General features: G+C 35.2%; 1 protein-coding gene across 5 annotated transcripts in view; it reads right to left on the reverse strand.

The window, feature by feature from the left end:
* SSBP2 (single stranded DNA binding protein 2) overlaps positions 1–16,363 on the reverse strand; it is a 302,711-nt gene that overhangs the window by 41,940 nt on the left and 244,408 nt on the right. For 3 of the 5 annotated variants that reach the window (XM_049866960.1, XM_049866967.1, XM_049866943.1), the window contains 3 exons: positions 11,283–11,349; positions 10,169–10,239; positions 3,219–3,310 (listed from right to left, as the gene is read on the reverse strand). In XM_049866960.1, the coding sequence (XP_049722917.1) occupies positions 3,219–3,310; positions 10,169–10,239; positions 11,283–11,349 (230 nt within the window). The remainder of the gene's footprint in view (positions 1–3,218; positions 3,311–10,168; positions 10,240–11,282; positions 11,350–16,363) is intronic. The other 2 variants (XM_049866977.1, XM_049866952.1) reach the window with 1 other exon arrangement.

Genomic DNA, 16,363 nt, shown 5'->3' on the forward strand with positions numbered 1-16,363 from the left:
GCCATAACCACTATGCCACCAGGGTCTTAGTTTCCATAAAATAGCAAGGTATCAAAGTTGAATTAGAAATGCTTTAATGCTGAATTCTAAATTCTTTGGAAATTTGCAGTTAATACAGAAACATGTAACTATTCAAGATTCTTTTTAAAAATAATCTATAATGCATTTGAAAGCATTTACATTGTGGCAATATGCCGTAAATTCTACTTTAAACCATATAAATTAATATTAATGATTTATGTTAGTATATTAATATTTATTTTATATCAAGCTTTTACTTTTAAAGATATTAGTTACAGAAACAGTAAAAGTATAATTTAAAAAATTTTAAACGATACTTTGTGTAATTTATCCTGTGTTTACAGCATGGAAATGTAAGATTATATCAGAATAACCATTTGTTGTGAAGGAAGCCAGTATTTTTTAACAGCAAAATCATCAAAATTTTGTTGTAAATGGTTTATGCTGCAATATAGCGATAAAGTTGTCAGTAAAAATACAGTATTTAGTTACTTTAATGACCAGGATTGCTTATTTTTTATTATCGTTGATACTTTCATTGTAAACGATAAAAAAATGACAAGCTAAAGAAAAAGGATCCAGATATGATTTTCCAGCGTCTGCCCTGACGCACCATACACAAATCTTTTGGACTGTTATAAAGATAAGACACAGCTTAAGGTAACACCATTCTACTGTCTTTTCCTTTGATTTTTAAGTTGCCTAACATGGAAACATATGACAGGAAGAAAGCCACAAATAAACATTACAGTTAGAAATGCTTGTCTTTCACACAGTAAGACTTATTTTGTTTTAAAGATGATTAAATTTTGAAATGAACTTTCAATAAAGCCTACTCTATTGAGTACAATGCAGATAATGTGTTTCATTTTTTTATGTCTCTTGAAATTCACTTTTGCTTTGTTGGAGCCAATATCAATAAAGGAAGAATTCTCTCTGGTTGTATCTTCCACTGTATAGAACTTTCCCTACTATAGGGTTCATATAGGTAAATATTTACATTTTCACTGTCCTTCAAGAAATACTAATTTATAGAAAATTAAAAATAGTATAATGCTCCAAATAAAAGACAATAATAACAAATCATGGAAATCTGAGTCTGTAAGGCCTATAGGTTCATTAAGCCTTTATATATATTTGCTATATAAATAGCAAAATATTATGTAATAAAAGAAATTTAAAAGTACCTGAGTACACTTAAATAAGAAGCTCAATTTCAAATATCAACAAAAATAATCATATTAAAAATTTCAGCCATGTTTTTAGTCTCCTTGGCACAGTGGTTAAGAGCTTAGCTGTTACCCAAAAGGTCAGCAGTTCAAATCCACCAGGCACTCCTTGGGAACTCTAAGGGGCAGTTCTACTCTGTCCTATAGGGTTGCTATGAGTTGGAATCGACTCAATAGAAATCAGTTTGGTTTGGTTCTAGTCTAGGGATTTAAATGTACCCATATGTGTATGCTCATGTATATGTGAAAATGGAACTAGACAATTTTAAGCATCAGTTTGAATCTCCCAATGGTCACATAAAATATTATTTTTTCTCCCTACTGGCAAAAACGGGTTTATTTAAAGTTGGCTACACAGCCAATGTGAACCCTGGTGACATAGTGGTTAAGGCTATAGCTGCTAACCAAAAGGTCAGCAGTTCGAATCCACCAGGCACTCCTTGGGAACTCTAAGGGGCAGTTCGACTCTGTCCTATAGGGTCGCTATGAGTCAGAATTGACCTGATGGCAACGGGTTTTTGTTTTTTTTTTTGACACAGCCAATATAATGCAGAGTTTAGTATAGAACGATATTAGGCATATTCTTAACATTTAATGATAATTCTGGGTTGATCACAGTATTCAAAATGTGATCACAGTATTCAAACTGTTGCATTTTAAAGTGAGAATCTCAGGTAAGTAAATTTTACTATATGTATTCCCATTCTACAGGTAGGAGTTTCAGCCTTTGACACAAGCACAAAATATTATTCACTCTTTTTTGTGGTAACCATTATAAACGGCTACACCTCTGAGGAATTTAAGAAGAGTCAGACTTTGTGTCAATCTATTTTTACTTTAAAAGTAAAAAGACATGATAGGAAAATTTGAACTACTTTTTCCCTTGTCTGTCAGTTTTGAGTCTGGATGGTACCTGCCTATTAACCTCTTTTCTTTTTAGGCAAAATTGCTTTTTATGAAAACGGTTTTGGAAACTTAAAAAGATCCCTTTGTATATTAAAAAAGCTTTTATCATAGCATATCTTCCATGTCATTAAATGATGGCAGAGTTGTTTAATTTGATATGTAGGTAACCAAAACATGGACTGATAGAAAGTATACTTGAGAAGACTGGCCACAACCCTGTGTGAAGCACTCATTATTTCTGGTAAGCTGTCTTTAGGCCACATCATGGAACTGATCCTATGGTGAATTCACGAATGTCACTAACAAGCACCTGAGATATATGGAATTTGGAAGGCAAGTCGGATAATGAAAAATAAATAAAAGTTCCCTAACAAATTTCATTATATTGACTGATAGAAACAAACTACTTCTTTTGGACTGGAAAAGGCCTTTTCAGTAACAACCTTTAGTTTATTCCTTATCTAAGTATAGCATAAATTTTCAAAAGAAAAATCATCCCATACCAAGGAAAGCTTTAATCTGGAAGATACTACCAGAGAGTATTCTTCCTGTGCTAACAGTGGTCTTGACAAAGCAAAAGCGAAGACGTCTGTATTTATGAGCGTTAAAAACTCCACTCTTAGTAATTACTATGTATCTGTTATTTTATTTTTTTGTTGTTAAAATTGGGTTAAAGATATTCAATTATCTACTTCTGTTTTGTTTTTTTTGTAGTTCAAGCTGCTCATGGTGTCAGCATCTATACAGCAACTATGTGCTTATGTGTAAGATTCACTTCTACGATGATTAAACAAATAAAATATGAACAATAAAAAAGAAACAGGCTAAAAGTTGGCATTTATGACACTTGAAAATGAAAAAAAAAAATTAAAGGTTGCAAAAGAAGGAAGAAAAACACAGAGGCTATGTTGTGAAAATGAAGCAAACACTATAGCTCATGTTTAGTTCATTCTTATACTACACAGAGATTTAGGAACTCAAATTGTTTTACAAATTAATATTGTTTTACTAAACAGAAAATATAACAATTTACTGAACAGGATAACATAGCATTTTGCTTACATGTTCATTCCAGGCATTGCAGGGCCACCTAAAGCATTCAGTGGGGGTCTCATTGCACCTCCATAGTTCTGTAATGATAACCAAGGGTCAGACTACCACAAAACAAAAAAACAAAACCAAAGAGGAGGGGGAAAGAAAGGAGAGCAGGTTAATAATTTCCCTACATAACTCCTCATTGGATAAGGCCTGTGCAATTCATTCTCTGAAGGTTCCACTCTTGTACTTTTGCTACTATTTTCACAATTATACTTTGGTTTGTGTCTTTTAAAAACTATGTGACTGTGTAAGACCATTGGAACATGTTAAATGATTAAGGTATAGCTGAAATTATAATATTCAACATATGCTTATTAATTTCCTAATGTCTGGACAATAGTGAACTTTTTCAAAGACAACATTCATAAATCTCAAACTGTTTTTAAAGGAAAGATTTAGTCAACATGTTTGAAATTGTTAGGTCCTTAAAATCACATAAAAACAAAACAGATGAACTCAACGTAAGGAAGTTGAATGTAAACTTCTGCCCATGAATATATACAACACAGAAATGCACTAACACACAAATACACAAAAATATATGAAAATTAAAGCATACTTGAAATATGTTTGCATGAATTACATGACTCAATACATTTATTATGTGCATTCAAAGGATAAAAGCATTGTAATGTTTTTAACATGCATATCGTATTAGTTAAATATGCCATAAGGGCCAACAGATTAATTTTATCATTATCATGTTATTATATTTTGACACGTTCAACCATTTTCATGTCTGCCTGCTTGATACCACTATCCTTTCAGCCTTTCTCATTATTGATTTTCAGTTTCCTTTGTTGGCTGCTTTGATTTTGCTAACTCTTTAAATGCTGCTTTTCCCCAAATCCTATCAACTGCTTTCTTTTTTTAATAAAAGCTCATTTATGGGTAATCTTATTTGCTGGTGTTCAACAACTACCTGTATGTTAGGAATTCCAAATCTTTTATCTTTTGTCATGATATCTCTCCTAAGCTCCTATAGATAACTCATAGGCTGAACTTCCTATGGGTCATTTCCATAGGGATACCACCCCACACTCATCATATCTAAAAGCAAACTCATTATCTTCTCAGGAGTGTTTTTCATGCTGCCTTCTCCAGTTAGTTGACGATATCACCTACTATACAATAGTTAAGGCTAAGAAACTCTTGGAGATCTCCTCTTTTTCCTTCAATTCTCATATCCAGTCAGTCAACAAAGTCTATTGATTCTACATGTGAAATATCTCTTGAAACAGTGCTCTCCTTCCTATTGCTAATCTTTGTCATTTACTGAGATTACCGTAGTGTCTTAATTTGTCTTGCTGAGTCTCGTCTCTCCTCCTTTCAACATATTCTTCATATTGCCTCCAGAGCGATCTTCTTAAAGCTCAGTTCCATTCATGCCACTTGAAAGCCATGATGGCCCAAACTGCCTATTAAGTTGCTATTAAATACAGTCTAAACTCTTCAGCATGACTTTATGAAGTTATTCACAGCTCAATCCCAGACTATCTTTCCTGCCTTCATGCCCTACAATTCTCACCCTCTTCCTCTACTCTGAACCACACCCTCTCCAGCCTACTGGATTTCTTGTGTTCAGATATACTCAGTACACTTGTATACTCATTGTTGACTCATTTGCCTGGCCCTTTTGAGTAGTAAGTCTAAGATTCAATGAAACATTCAATGAGATAAGGTCTGTTAACTTAAGAGAGTGAGCCACAGTTACTAAATCCAATTATCTAGTTGCATGTTATTTTCATTGTTTATTTACTTTTAATTTAAGGAAATCTTATTTAAACATCCCAATTTGTGTGTTTTGGGGATACAAGAGTGGTCTCTATGCACACCTGAGCCATCAGCTAAAGGGCCAGCTATTTCCTTTAACCTCTGAATCAAGCATGGTGGTGGCAGTAGAAGTATTAGCCAGGAGTTTCTGAGAAGAAAGTTAGTCCACTGGGAACAAAATCTGAATGGTAAAGTATAGTAGAAATGATTTACAAGCAAAATCTCCTCTCACTGTTGGTCTTAGAGGATCTGTGTTTTATTTTATCACAGAAATCATCAAATCTCCTTGTAGCCCTGGACATAGAAAGACATTGGTTTGACTCTCTATTGTCACTGTCCTCTTTCCTCTGCCCCTCCTTCTAGATGTGTGATCTGGGGTCATGATTCTCTCAACTTTAACTTCCTTATCTGTAAAGTGATAAAATCATCCCCTTATAATATCATTGGAGGGTAAAATGAAATCATATAAAGCACCTATCACAGTGCTTGGTGCGCTAAAAACATGCTGCTTGATACTAAAAAATGGTAGCTGCGATTTATTATTACCATAAATAATCGATTTAAATTAATTTGCATCTCATTAGCTTACCATGAGCCTACAACCCTAACAGAATAACCTGCTTGCTCATCTAATGATTTCACTACAGAGTATGCAAATTTCTACTCAAGACTTTATTCTACTATTTAAGAGTTTTTCGTTTCCTCTATGTCTGCATCTCCAGCTAAACCAAAAACACCTTGAAGGCAGGGACTCTACTCATCTATGGGTGTATACACCTGGTGCTCAAATATGGTGTCTGGCACACAGCAGGCTTGATGGATTAATTAAAATGAATTGTCGTAAGAAATGAGTAAGAAATTTTCAATATATAACTTGATAAAACCCACTGCCATCGAGTCCATTCTGACTCATAGTGACCCTGTACGACAGAGCAGAACTGCTCCATAGGGTTTCCAAGGCTATAATCTTTACAGAAGTAGACTGCCAAACTCTCTCCTGTGAAGCAGCTAGTGGGTTCGAATTGCTGACCTATCAGTTACAGCCGAGTGCTTTAACCACTGCACCATCAGGGTTCCTTATATAACTTGATAGATTTACAAAATATTTTCATTTGTGAATGAACTAAAGCAAAAAGGAAACAGTAAGATACGAAAGAGTAGCAACTGGCTTTCCAAGTGGTAACAACAAAGGCAGAATGGAAGAACTAAATTAGAATTACCGAATTTTAAAGCTAATGGTAACTATACAATTCCATCTGGTCTAATCTCTCTGCTAATGCAATGTTCCTGACAAGATAGCTGTTCAGAATCTGCTTGGGAAGTTTATAAAAAGTTTTCTTCATGATTGGGCAGTTTAATTCCTACAAAGTTCTTCCTTATACTGAGCTGAACTCTACCGCCCAACTTAGATTTGAATATACAGAATCAGTCTACTATCTGTTTACATGAAGGCCCATCACATATTTCCATCTCATCATTTCTCCATCCCAACTACTGGATTTGGAAATCATGATATGTTCCTACTTGTATATATTATTTACTCTTCAGGTTTCTAGAGAAACTAAAACTAGTTGAGCAGCTTTGGTGAATTTTTTTGTTACTTACATGGCACTCACTGAACATAAGAACACAGTCTAGCTAATTACACCTTATTACAAAAGCAAGGAGAATATTACAGATGTTTTCTTGATTAAAAAGAACATTTTGCTTTTCTATTGAAAGGACATTGATATCAATTTTAAAATCATGTCCCATCACTGTACTCAGATCTAAAACAAATTAAGGGCAGAAAAATATGCCAGAATTTGGGGGGAAATTTTGTTTATCCATGTAATAAATATTAATTACATGTTTACTATGTTCTAGGTGTGCACTTTGCGTAAATAAATATTATCCAAGGATATACTACATATATTTTTTTTTATTCTAGGAATTCATTGTTCCAATAGATAACTACTGTCCCCTTCACTTCATTAATCTTAAACTCAGAAAATGATAGAATACCTATGATAAAAACGAGATGTGTATTTTGTTTGTGCCTAAAGCTAGAAACAATATTCCAGAGACTGTTTCTACAATAAGGCAGATGGATTCTGCTCTTGGGCAGCATCTGTATGATTAAATATCTATTATCAGAGTTGTTTTGCCATTATCTTTCAAGAAACACAGCTAACCTTTGTCACAAATCTCACAGATTATAATATGTTCTATAGACCAGACATTATGAAATAAATCTCATAAGAAACCCCCCATTCAAATGATTTCACCTGACTTTTTCCCTATTGTGCCATTCACATGAATATGACTCCTGTTTTTATTTAATACATGTTAAAAAAAAAAAAACTGTTGCCATCGAGTCAATCCTGACTCATAGCGATCCTATAAGACAGAGTAGAACTGCCCCATAGGGTTTCCAAGGAGTGGCTGGTGTATTCAAACTCCTGACCTTTTGGTTAGCAGCCTGAGCTGAGCTCTTAACCACTGTACCACCACAGCCCTGAATACAGGTTAAAACTCCAAAAACCAAACTCAGTGCCATCGAGTCGATTCTGACTCATAGCGGCCCTACAGGACAGAGTAGAACTACCCCATAGAGTTTCCAAGGAGCGCCTGGCAGATTCGAACTGCCGACCCTTTGTTAGCAGCCATAGCACTTAACCACTACACCACCAGGGCTTCCTGAACACAGGTTAGGTATATATAATCTCTCTTACCCCTTTATACTTTGTATATTGTGATTTTAAAAAGTTGCTATAAGTCGTTCTGGTTTCTGAGTTAAATTCATACCAAAATATTTCCCTCAAATTATGCAGTTAATTCAAACGGGAGAGAGAAATTACTCTCTTTGGATGTGAAAAGGCAAAGAAAGAATTCGTGCTTGCATAATAAATTTCATTATTAAAACTCATCAGTAAGAGATTACTCACCTGAAATAGAAGTTTACTTATTTTTCCATTGTAATTTACTTATAATAAAAAAATAGAGCTAGATATTTATAGCATAAAGCACATAGACCAGCATGCTTTTTATTTCTGCATTTTCAAATGAGATCTAAGTATTCTTACAGTATTGGTATGCCTCTTCACACACTGAAAAACTGATTCTCAAATCAGACTTTAGTTTTCAAATCATATTAAAAACAGTGGTCTGGGAATGAGAAAAGCCCAAAGAGCAGCTAGTTGAAAAAGAAAGTGGACTAAAAGAATGACAACTAAATTATAGGCATTAAGTTTCTAACGTATATTTAATTTTTTGTCTATTAAAAAAATCTTTTAGGAAAAAAACATCTGTAAGTTCTGTGCAGCCAAATCGGTTGACTTGGTTTAGTGGAGATTGAAAGTACTTTCAGTCAATGAAATATCCCACATATCTAATAAATTCTGCTACTAATAGGTTAATGATGAAATAGAGAAAAATAACTGAAATATCCAAATGTGAAATTTATAAGATATTCTCTTAAGGAAATAGGAAAGAACTGAATCAAAGTTAAAAAAAAAAAACAAAAACTTTCTGTTAACTTCGGGGATACCACATACACATACAGTGTTTTCTGTTTTCTCCATGTCATATGGCATCTCTAAAAAATTTGGTTATATAAGCCTCATGTTTCAATACAAAAAAAAAAAATTTACAGTTAATATATATTATTGTACATTGGTTAGAAATTCCTAGGCCTAAGTCACATTATCTGGATGTTAGGTACTTAATTCTCTAACTCCTTGGGAGCAGGGGGCACAATAAAACATTAATTAAAAAAAAACCAGATACATGAAATAAGTTTCTAAAATTGTTAGAGGACCACTTAGTTCATTAAAAAAAAATTGTTTTAATTAAGCACAAGCATTTGTTATCTATTTGATTGAACCATATGAAATGGCTGTTTTTGTAGGTCAAAAATGGTCGTATTTGATTTATTTCACATGGTTCAATCTAATATATAAATTTTAATTCATTGGATCTGAAAATATAAGAATGTGAAAGCTTTGGAAGAATGAGACCACTAGGTTACTTTTAAATAACTGAAGAAAATAAGTACTGATGGATAAATACTAAATAATGAATAAAATAAGCTATAAAAAATCTAAAGTAACTATTTCAGCACAAGACAATATGACCAAAAAAGTTACTCATGTGTATGTAGCATCCAAAATGAATTTACAATATGACAAATATAAACCAAAAATGAAACTCGCTGCCTTCCAGTCAATACCGACTCACAGCGATCCTACAGGACAGAAGAGAACTGCCCCATAGGGTTTCCAAGGAGTGGCTGGTGGATTCAAGCTGCTGACCTTTCCGTTAGCAGCTGTAGCTCTTAACCACTGAGCCACCTGGGCTCCATATGACAAATAAAAACAATAATAATACTACTGTTTTCATTTCTAAACAATGTAATCAGATATCCTCTAAAAGGACAAGATCTTATAATGCTGTTCTTGGAACGGGAAAAAGAAAAATTCATTCATTCTTGTTAACCAGTTTTATGACAGGCTAACCTCTGACTCCTAAGTAGAAATTTCAAATTCTGAGTTTAAGAAAGATGACAAGACACTTTATCTAAAAGAAATGATATGTGGAACAGTGTGTTTAAAACATCACCAACATCTAGGTCTGCCTCAACCTCAGTGTATACTTCTGGGAAATTGTGGTATAGAAATAAGCTAACACCCCATGTATAATGATAGCATGCTGTTCAATAGACCCATTTTAAAGATTATTTCTAAATGGTTCTTGATTTTTTTTCATAACCTACAAAAAAATATGGTTATAATTACCAATGGCATTCTTTAAATGATCTATGGAAATATGTTTTATGCTTATTCTACATAATATTTTCAATGAGCTAGGTTCCAACTTAAAATAACCATTTCTTCATCATAACTAACCAAATGGTATTGTCTTTTTATAGTAATTTCTACATAGTGTGTTTTCTCAAATGAACCATAGGCATATATGATAGCACCTTTTACAATATGGTTTGTCATCACATTGATTTGGACATGTTACAGATATTATGTTCTCAAGAATCTAACAACCATATTATATCAACACATATAATAAAATGCAGCAAATAACACAGTTTGTTTATATAAGGTGAAGGCAAAAAGCCCAGCATCTAACTTTCTGCACTGATTATTTACCTGTGGTCCTAAGGGCACCATTCCTCTTGGAGGAGTCATTCTCTGCATCGGCCCACCCATATTTGGATGTCCTAAGGAAAAAAGAACAAGTATGAAGATACTAGCAATGTAATGCTAAACTAGACCCCAGTAGCCTCCTCCCTGCTTGGTGTTATAATGGCTTATTTACAAAGACAGTTTCTCAAACGAACCAAAGGTATATATGATTTGGAGCCATGGTGGCAGAGTGGTTAAGCATTCGGCTGCTAACCAAAAGGTCAGCAGTTCAAATCCACTAGCAGCTCCTTGGAAACCCTATGGGGCAGTTCCACTCTGTCATACAGGGTCATTAAGAGTTGGAATCGACTAGACGGCAATGGGTTTTTTTTTTTTTTACAAAGAGACTAAGTTACTGACACCATCTCTTCTTGGCTTCCGAGGCCACTTTTACCAGTACATACCCTCACTCCCCAATACTGTCTTGTGATTGCAATTTTCTTCCTATTCTGTGCTGAACGACTTCTGTTACACTACTTGCTCCTCTTTGCTTGGGCAAAAAAGTATACGATAAAGCCTTACACACCTGTGGTACTTAAATGTCTCTGTGGAAGGATCTGATTACCAGGTTCGTTAAACTAATAAGACTCCTGTTACTTAGCACCCTTTTCCTACTCCTGATCTTTCAGGTGAACTAACTCCTCCAAATGAAAAAAGCAAAGGCAATGATAAGATAATGATAAGATCATATTTTAATTCTCCTTATTAGAAGTTATATAAGAGATTTTATGAAGTTATTAGGTAAAATACAGGTTTTTAGATAATTTGTATATTGTTTCTTATGTTTTCGCTGTCCCCACTATGGTACATGCATTAAAAACCCCATGGAGCAATTCTACTCTGCACACATGGGGTCGCCATGAGTCAGATTTGACTTGATGGCAACTAACAATAATAACAACAACTATTGTACATAATTAAGAGCTAGCTGAAAATATAAATTATTTGGTCATATTACCAGCAAAAATGAAACCAGTATCATCATGGAAGATTTATACAAATAAAACTTTCCTTAAAAAATAAAGGATTTCCTTTGAGGTTCTGCACATCAATGTCACTTTTACTCTAGAGCAGTCACCTTGTTGTCGAGTTGGGTCCATTCCACTGGGAAGTAATGGCTGACTTCCTGGGACACCTCCAAGTGCCTAGTATATTTAATAAAGCAAAACAAAAGCAATATTGTAAATACTTATGAAATAAGTGCTTTAACAATTCCCCTTTAAAATTGAAATACTCTTCCTATAATACAATTGCAGAATGCATTTTTGTTTATTTCTCAAGATTTCTCACATTTCACACTCATTTAGAAACATTATAGGTCTATATACCTAATACTAGTTTTTAATTCTAAAAGGATTCTACTGTTGCCCAGTTTTGTTGTGAACAAATTAACTTATTTTAAGGGAACAAGAATCTAGGCAAGAATTGGCCTATTTCTTTTTGAGAAGTAGTGTTGTTTCCAAAAATTAATTTTGTAAGGATACTAAAATAACTAATTTTGCTTCTTAAATGTAAGCTCTCTATTTCTAGAGAATGTTTTACTCACTTGGGATTATAACAGCAACGGGACTAATATGCCAAGGGGCTGATAATATTTTTTGTAGTCACACTTTCCCTAAGAAGTTGTTAGAAAATAACACTCCAATTACGTTAAAAGATTAGCTCTATGGAAAAGGAGAATTAGAATTGAAAAAGACGGAGATTAACAGACAGGGCTAGTTTTTTGCTGGGATACAATACTGAATATATACTGAACCACAAGTGTCTACATACAGTTGTCTGAGCAAGCACTTACAGGTGGATCAAGCTATAAAGGGTTTATCCTGGTGATCTGATCGAGAACATATGCATACGTATACATACACAATCCTGACAGTTGTTGAGAATTTCTACAAAGTTTCACTAATTTAACTTAAAGAAGGATAAAACCTGTCTGAATTCGTTAAATTTTTCAAATATTTCAAGAGAAATTTAACATTAAAGAACTTAGATATTCAGATCAGAACCGTTGACTTGTCACCTTGGCATGCAGTAGAAAGCTGCCATTTCTCAAGCCATTTTTTAAATCTTTTCAAATGTTCCTACTGTATGATCAGTTCCTGCTTACATTTCCAGCCTCATTTCTTGCCACTGCCACATTCACATTCTAATCTCCAATCATACCAAACTTCCTTCAGTTTCAATTCACGCATTCAACTGACAAACAACTAAATGCCAGCCATTAAACACAAACAGTTTAAACTGAACTAAAAAATCTCTCAAGGAGCTCACAGACCCTTAAGTGACTACTGCCAATTTACATTTTAGATTTCAGTTTAGGGATTACTACCTAATAAAATTCTGTCCTATAGCCCCAGTCTGGGGTAAGTTCTGTTTTTTAGTGCTTAAAAAAAATTTTTTTTCAAACTTACAGAAAAGTTGAATGAACAATACAAAGAATTCCCGTATGCCCTGACTCTGATTCCCCAACTGTTAACATTTCGTCTCATTTTTCCCATCATACTCTCTCCCTTTCTCTGTTATCATTGGTCTTTTCTGGAGCCACTTGAGAGTAAGTTATAGACATGATGCCTCATCATACCTTAATACTGTAGAGTGTAGTTCCCAAAACAAGGAAATTTTCCCACATAACCAACACACAATCTTCTAAGTCATAAAGACAGCACTGATAAAACACTACCATACAGTTCACCCACAGACCTCATTCAAATTTTGCCATTTATCCCCAAAATGTTTCTTTTCAGGACCAGAATCTCATGGAACACATGTTGCATTTAGACATCATTTCTCTTCAGGCTCTGTCAAGCGGGAACAATTCTTTAGTCTTGCCCTATCGTTCATGTCCTCAACAGTTTTAAGGAGAACAGTGCTTAAATTCTACAGGATGATCTTTTTTTTTTAAGTAATTTTTATTGTGCTTTAAGTGAAAGTTTACAAATCAAGTGAGTCTCTCACATATAAACTTATATACACCTTACTACATACTCCCGCCTGCTCTCCCCCAGTGAGTCAGCCCACCCTCTCCTTCCAGTGTCTCCTTTCATGGCCATTTTGCCAGTTTCTAACCTCCCTACCCTCCCATCTCCTCTCCAGACAGATGCCAACATAGTCTCAACTGTCCACCTGATACAAGTAGCTCACTCCTCATCAGCATCTCTCTTCAAGCCGTTGTCCAGTCCAATCCATGTCTGACGAGTTGTCTTCTGGAATGGTTCCTGTCCTGGGCCAACAGGAGGTTTGGGGACCATGACCACCGGGATTCTTCTAGTCTTAGTCAGACCATTAAGCCTGGTCTTTTTATGAGAATTTGGGGTCTGCATCCCACTGTTCTCCTGATCCCTCAGGGGTTCTCTGTTGTGCTCCCTGTCAGGGCAGTCATCGGTTGTGGCCAGGCATCATTCTAGTTCTTCTGGTCTCAAGATGATGTAAGTCTGTAATTCATGTGGCCCCTTCTGTCTCTTGGGCTCATAATTACCTTGTGACCGTGGTGTTCTTCATTCTCCTTTGATCCAGGTGGGTTGAGACCAATTGATGCATCTTAGATGGCCACTTGTTAGCATCTGAGACCCCAGACGCCACATTTCAAAGTGGGATGCAGAATGTTTCCTTAATAGAATTTATTTTGCCAATTGACTTAGAAGTCCCCTGAAGCCATAGTCCCCAAACCTCTGCCCTTGCTCCACTGACCTTCGAAGCATTCAGTTTATTCAGGAAACTTCTTTGCTTTTGGTCCAGTCCAGTTGAGCTGACCTTTCCTGTATTGAGTGTTGTCCTCCCCTTCACCTAAAGTAGTTCTTATCTACCATCTAATCAGTAAATAACCCTCTCCCACCCTCCCTCCTTCCCCACCTCATAACCACAAAAGTATGTGTTCTTCTCAGTTTATACTATTTCTCAAGATCTTATAATAGTGGTCTTATACAATATTTGTCCTTTTGCCTCTGACAATTTCGCTCAGCATAATGCCTTCCAGGTTCCTCTATGTTATGAAATGTTTCACAGATTCGTCACTGTCCTTTATCGATGCGTAGTATTCCATTGTGTGAATATACCACAATTTATTTAACCATTCATCCGTTGATGGACACCTTGGTTGCTTCCAGCTTTTTGCTATTGTAAACAGAGCTGCAATAAACATGGGTGTGCATATATCTGTTTGTGTGAAGGCTCTTATTTCTCTCAGGTATATTCCAAGGAGTGGGATTTCTGGGTTGTATGGTAGTTCTATTTCTAACTGTTTAAGATAATGCCAGATAGATTTCCAAAGTGGTTGTACCATTTTACATTCCCACCAGCAGTGTATAAGAGTTCCAATCTCTCCGCAGCCTCTCCAACATTTATTATTTTGTATTTTTTGGATTAATGCCAGCCTTGTTGGAGTGAGATGGAATCTCATCGTGGTTTTCATTTGCATTTCTCTAATGGCTAATGATCCAGAGCATTTTCTCATGTATCTGTTAGCTGCCTGAATATCTTCTTTAGTGAAGTGCGTGTTCATATCCTTTGCCCACTTCTTGATTGGGTTGTTTGTCTTTTTGTGGTTGAGTTTTAACAGAATCATATAGATTTTAGAGATCAGGCACTGGTCAGAGATGTCATAGCTGAAAATTCTTTCCCAGTCTGTAGGTGGTCTTTTTACTCTTTTGATGAAGTCTTTAGATGAGCATAGGTGTTTGACTTTTAGGAGCTCCCAGTTATCTGGTTTCTCTTCGTCATTTTTGGTAATGTTTTGTATTCTGTTTATGCCTTGTATTAGGGCTCCTAACATTGTCCCTATTTTTTCTTCCATGATCTTTATCGTTTTAGTCTTTATGTTTAGGTCTTTGATCCACTTGGAGTTAGTTTTTGTGCATGGTGTGAGGTATGGGTCCTGTTCCATTTTTTTGCAAATGGATATCCAGTTATGCCAGCACTATTTGTTAAAGACTATCTTTTCCCCAATTAACTGACACTGGGCCTTTGTCAAATATCAGCTGCTCATACATGGATGGATTTATATCTGGGTTCTCAATTCTGTTCCATTGGTCTATGTGCCTGTTGTTGTACCAGTACCAGGCCGTTTTGACTACAGTGGCTGTAAAATAGGGTCTGAAATCAGGTAGAGTGAGGCCTCCCACTTTCTTCTTCTTTTTCAGTAATGCTTTACTTATCTGAGGCTTCTTTCCCTTCCATATGAAGTTGGTGATTTGTTTCTCCATCACATTAAAAAATGACATTGGAATTTGGATCGGAAATGCATTGTATGTATAGATGGCTTTTGGTAGAATAGACATTTTTACTATGTTAAGTCTTCCTATCCATAAGCAAGGTATGTTTTTCCACTTAAGTAGGACCTTTTTAGTTTCTTGTAGTAGTACTTTCTAGTTTTCTTTGTATGGGTCTTTTACATCTTTGGTAAGATTTATTCCTAAGTATTTTATCTTATTGTGGGCTACTGTGAAAGGTATTGATTTGGTGATTTCCTCTTCGATGTTCTTTTTGTTATTGTAGAGGAATCCAAGTGATTTTTGTATGTTTATCTTATAACCTGAGACTCTGCCAAACTCTTCTATTAGTTTCAGTAGTTTTCTGGAGGATTCCTTAGGGTTTTCTGTGTATAAGATCATGTCATCTGCAAATAGAGATAATTTTACTTCCTTCTTGCCGATCCGGATGCCCTTTATTTCTTTGTCCAGCCTAATTGCTCTGGCTAGGACCTCTAGCACAATGTTGAAGAAGAGCGGTGATAAAGGGCATCCTTGTCTGATTCCCGTTCTCAAGGGAAATGCTTTCAGGTTCTCTCCATTTAGAGTGATGTTGGCTGTTGGCTTTGTATAGATGCCCTTTATTATGTTGAGGAATTTTCCTTCGATTCCTATTTTGCTGAGAGTTTTTATCATAAATTGGTGTTGGACTTTGTCAAATGCCTTTTCTGCATCAATTGATAAGATCATGCGGTTTTTGTCTTTTGTTTTATTTATATGGTGGATTACATTAATGGTTTTTCTAATATTAAACCAGCCTTGCATACCTGGTATAAATCCCACTTGGTCATGGTGGATTATTTTTTTGATATGTTGTTGAATTCTTTTGGCTAGAATTTTCTTGAGGATTTTTGCATCTATGTTCATGAGGGATATAGGTCTGTAATTTTCTTTTTTTGTGATGTCTTTACCTGGT

This window comes from Elephas maximus, chromosome 2 (genome assembly GCF_024166365.1).
Source record: "Elephas maximus indicus isolate mEleMax1 chromosome 2, mEleMax1 primary haplotype, whole genome shotgun sequence".
NCBI classification, from domain to species: Eukaryota; Metazoa; Chordata; class Mammalia; order Proboscidea; family Elephantidae; genus Elephas; species Elephas maximus.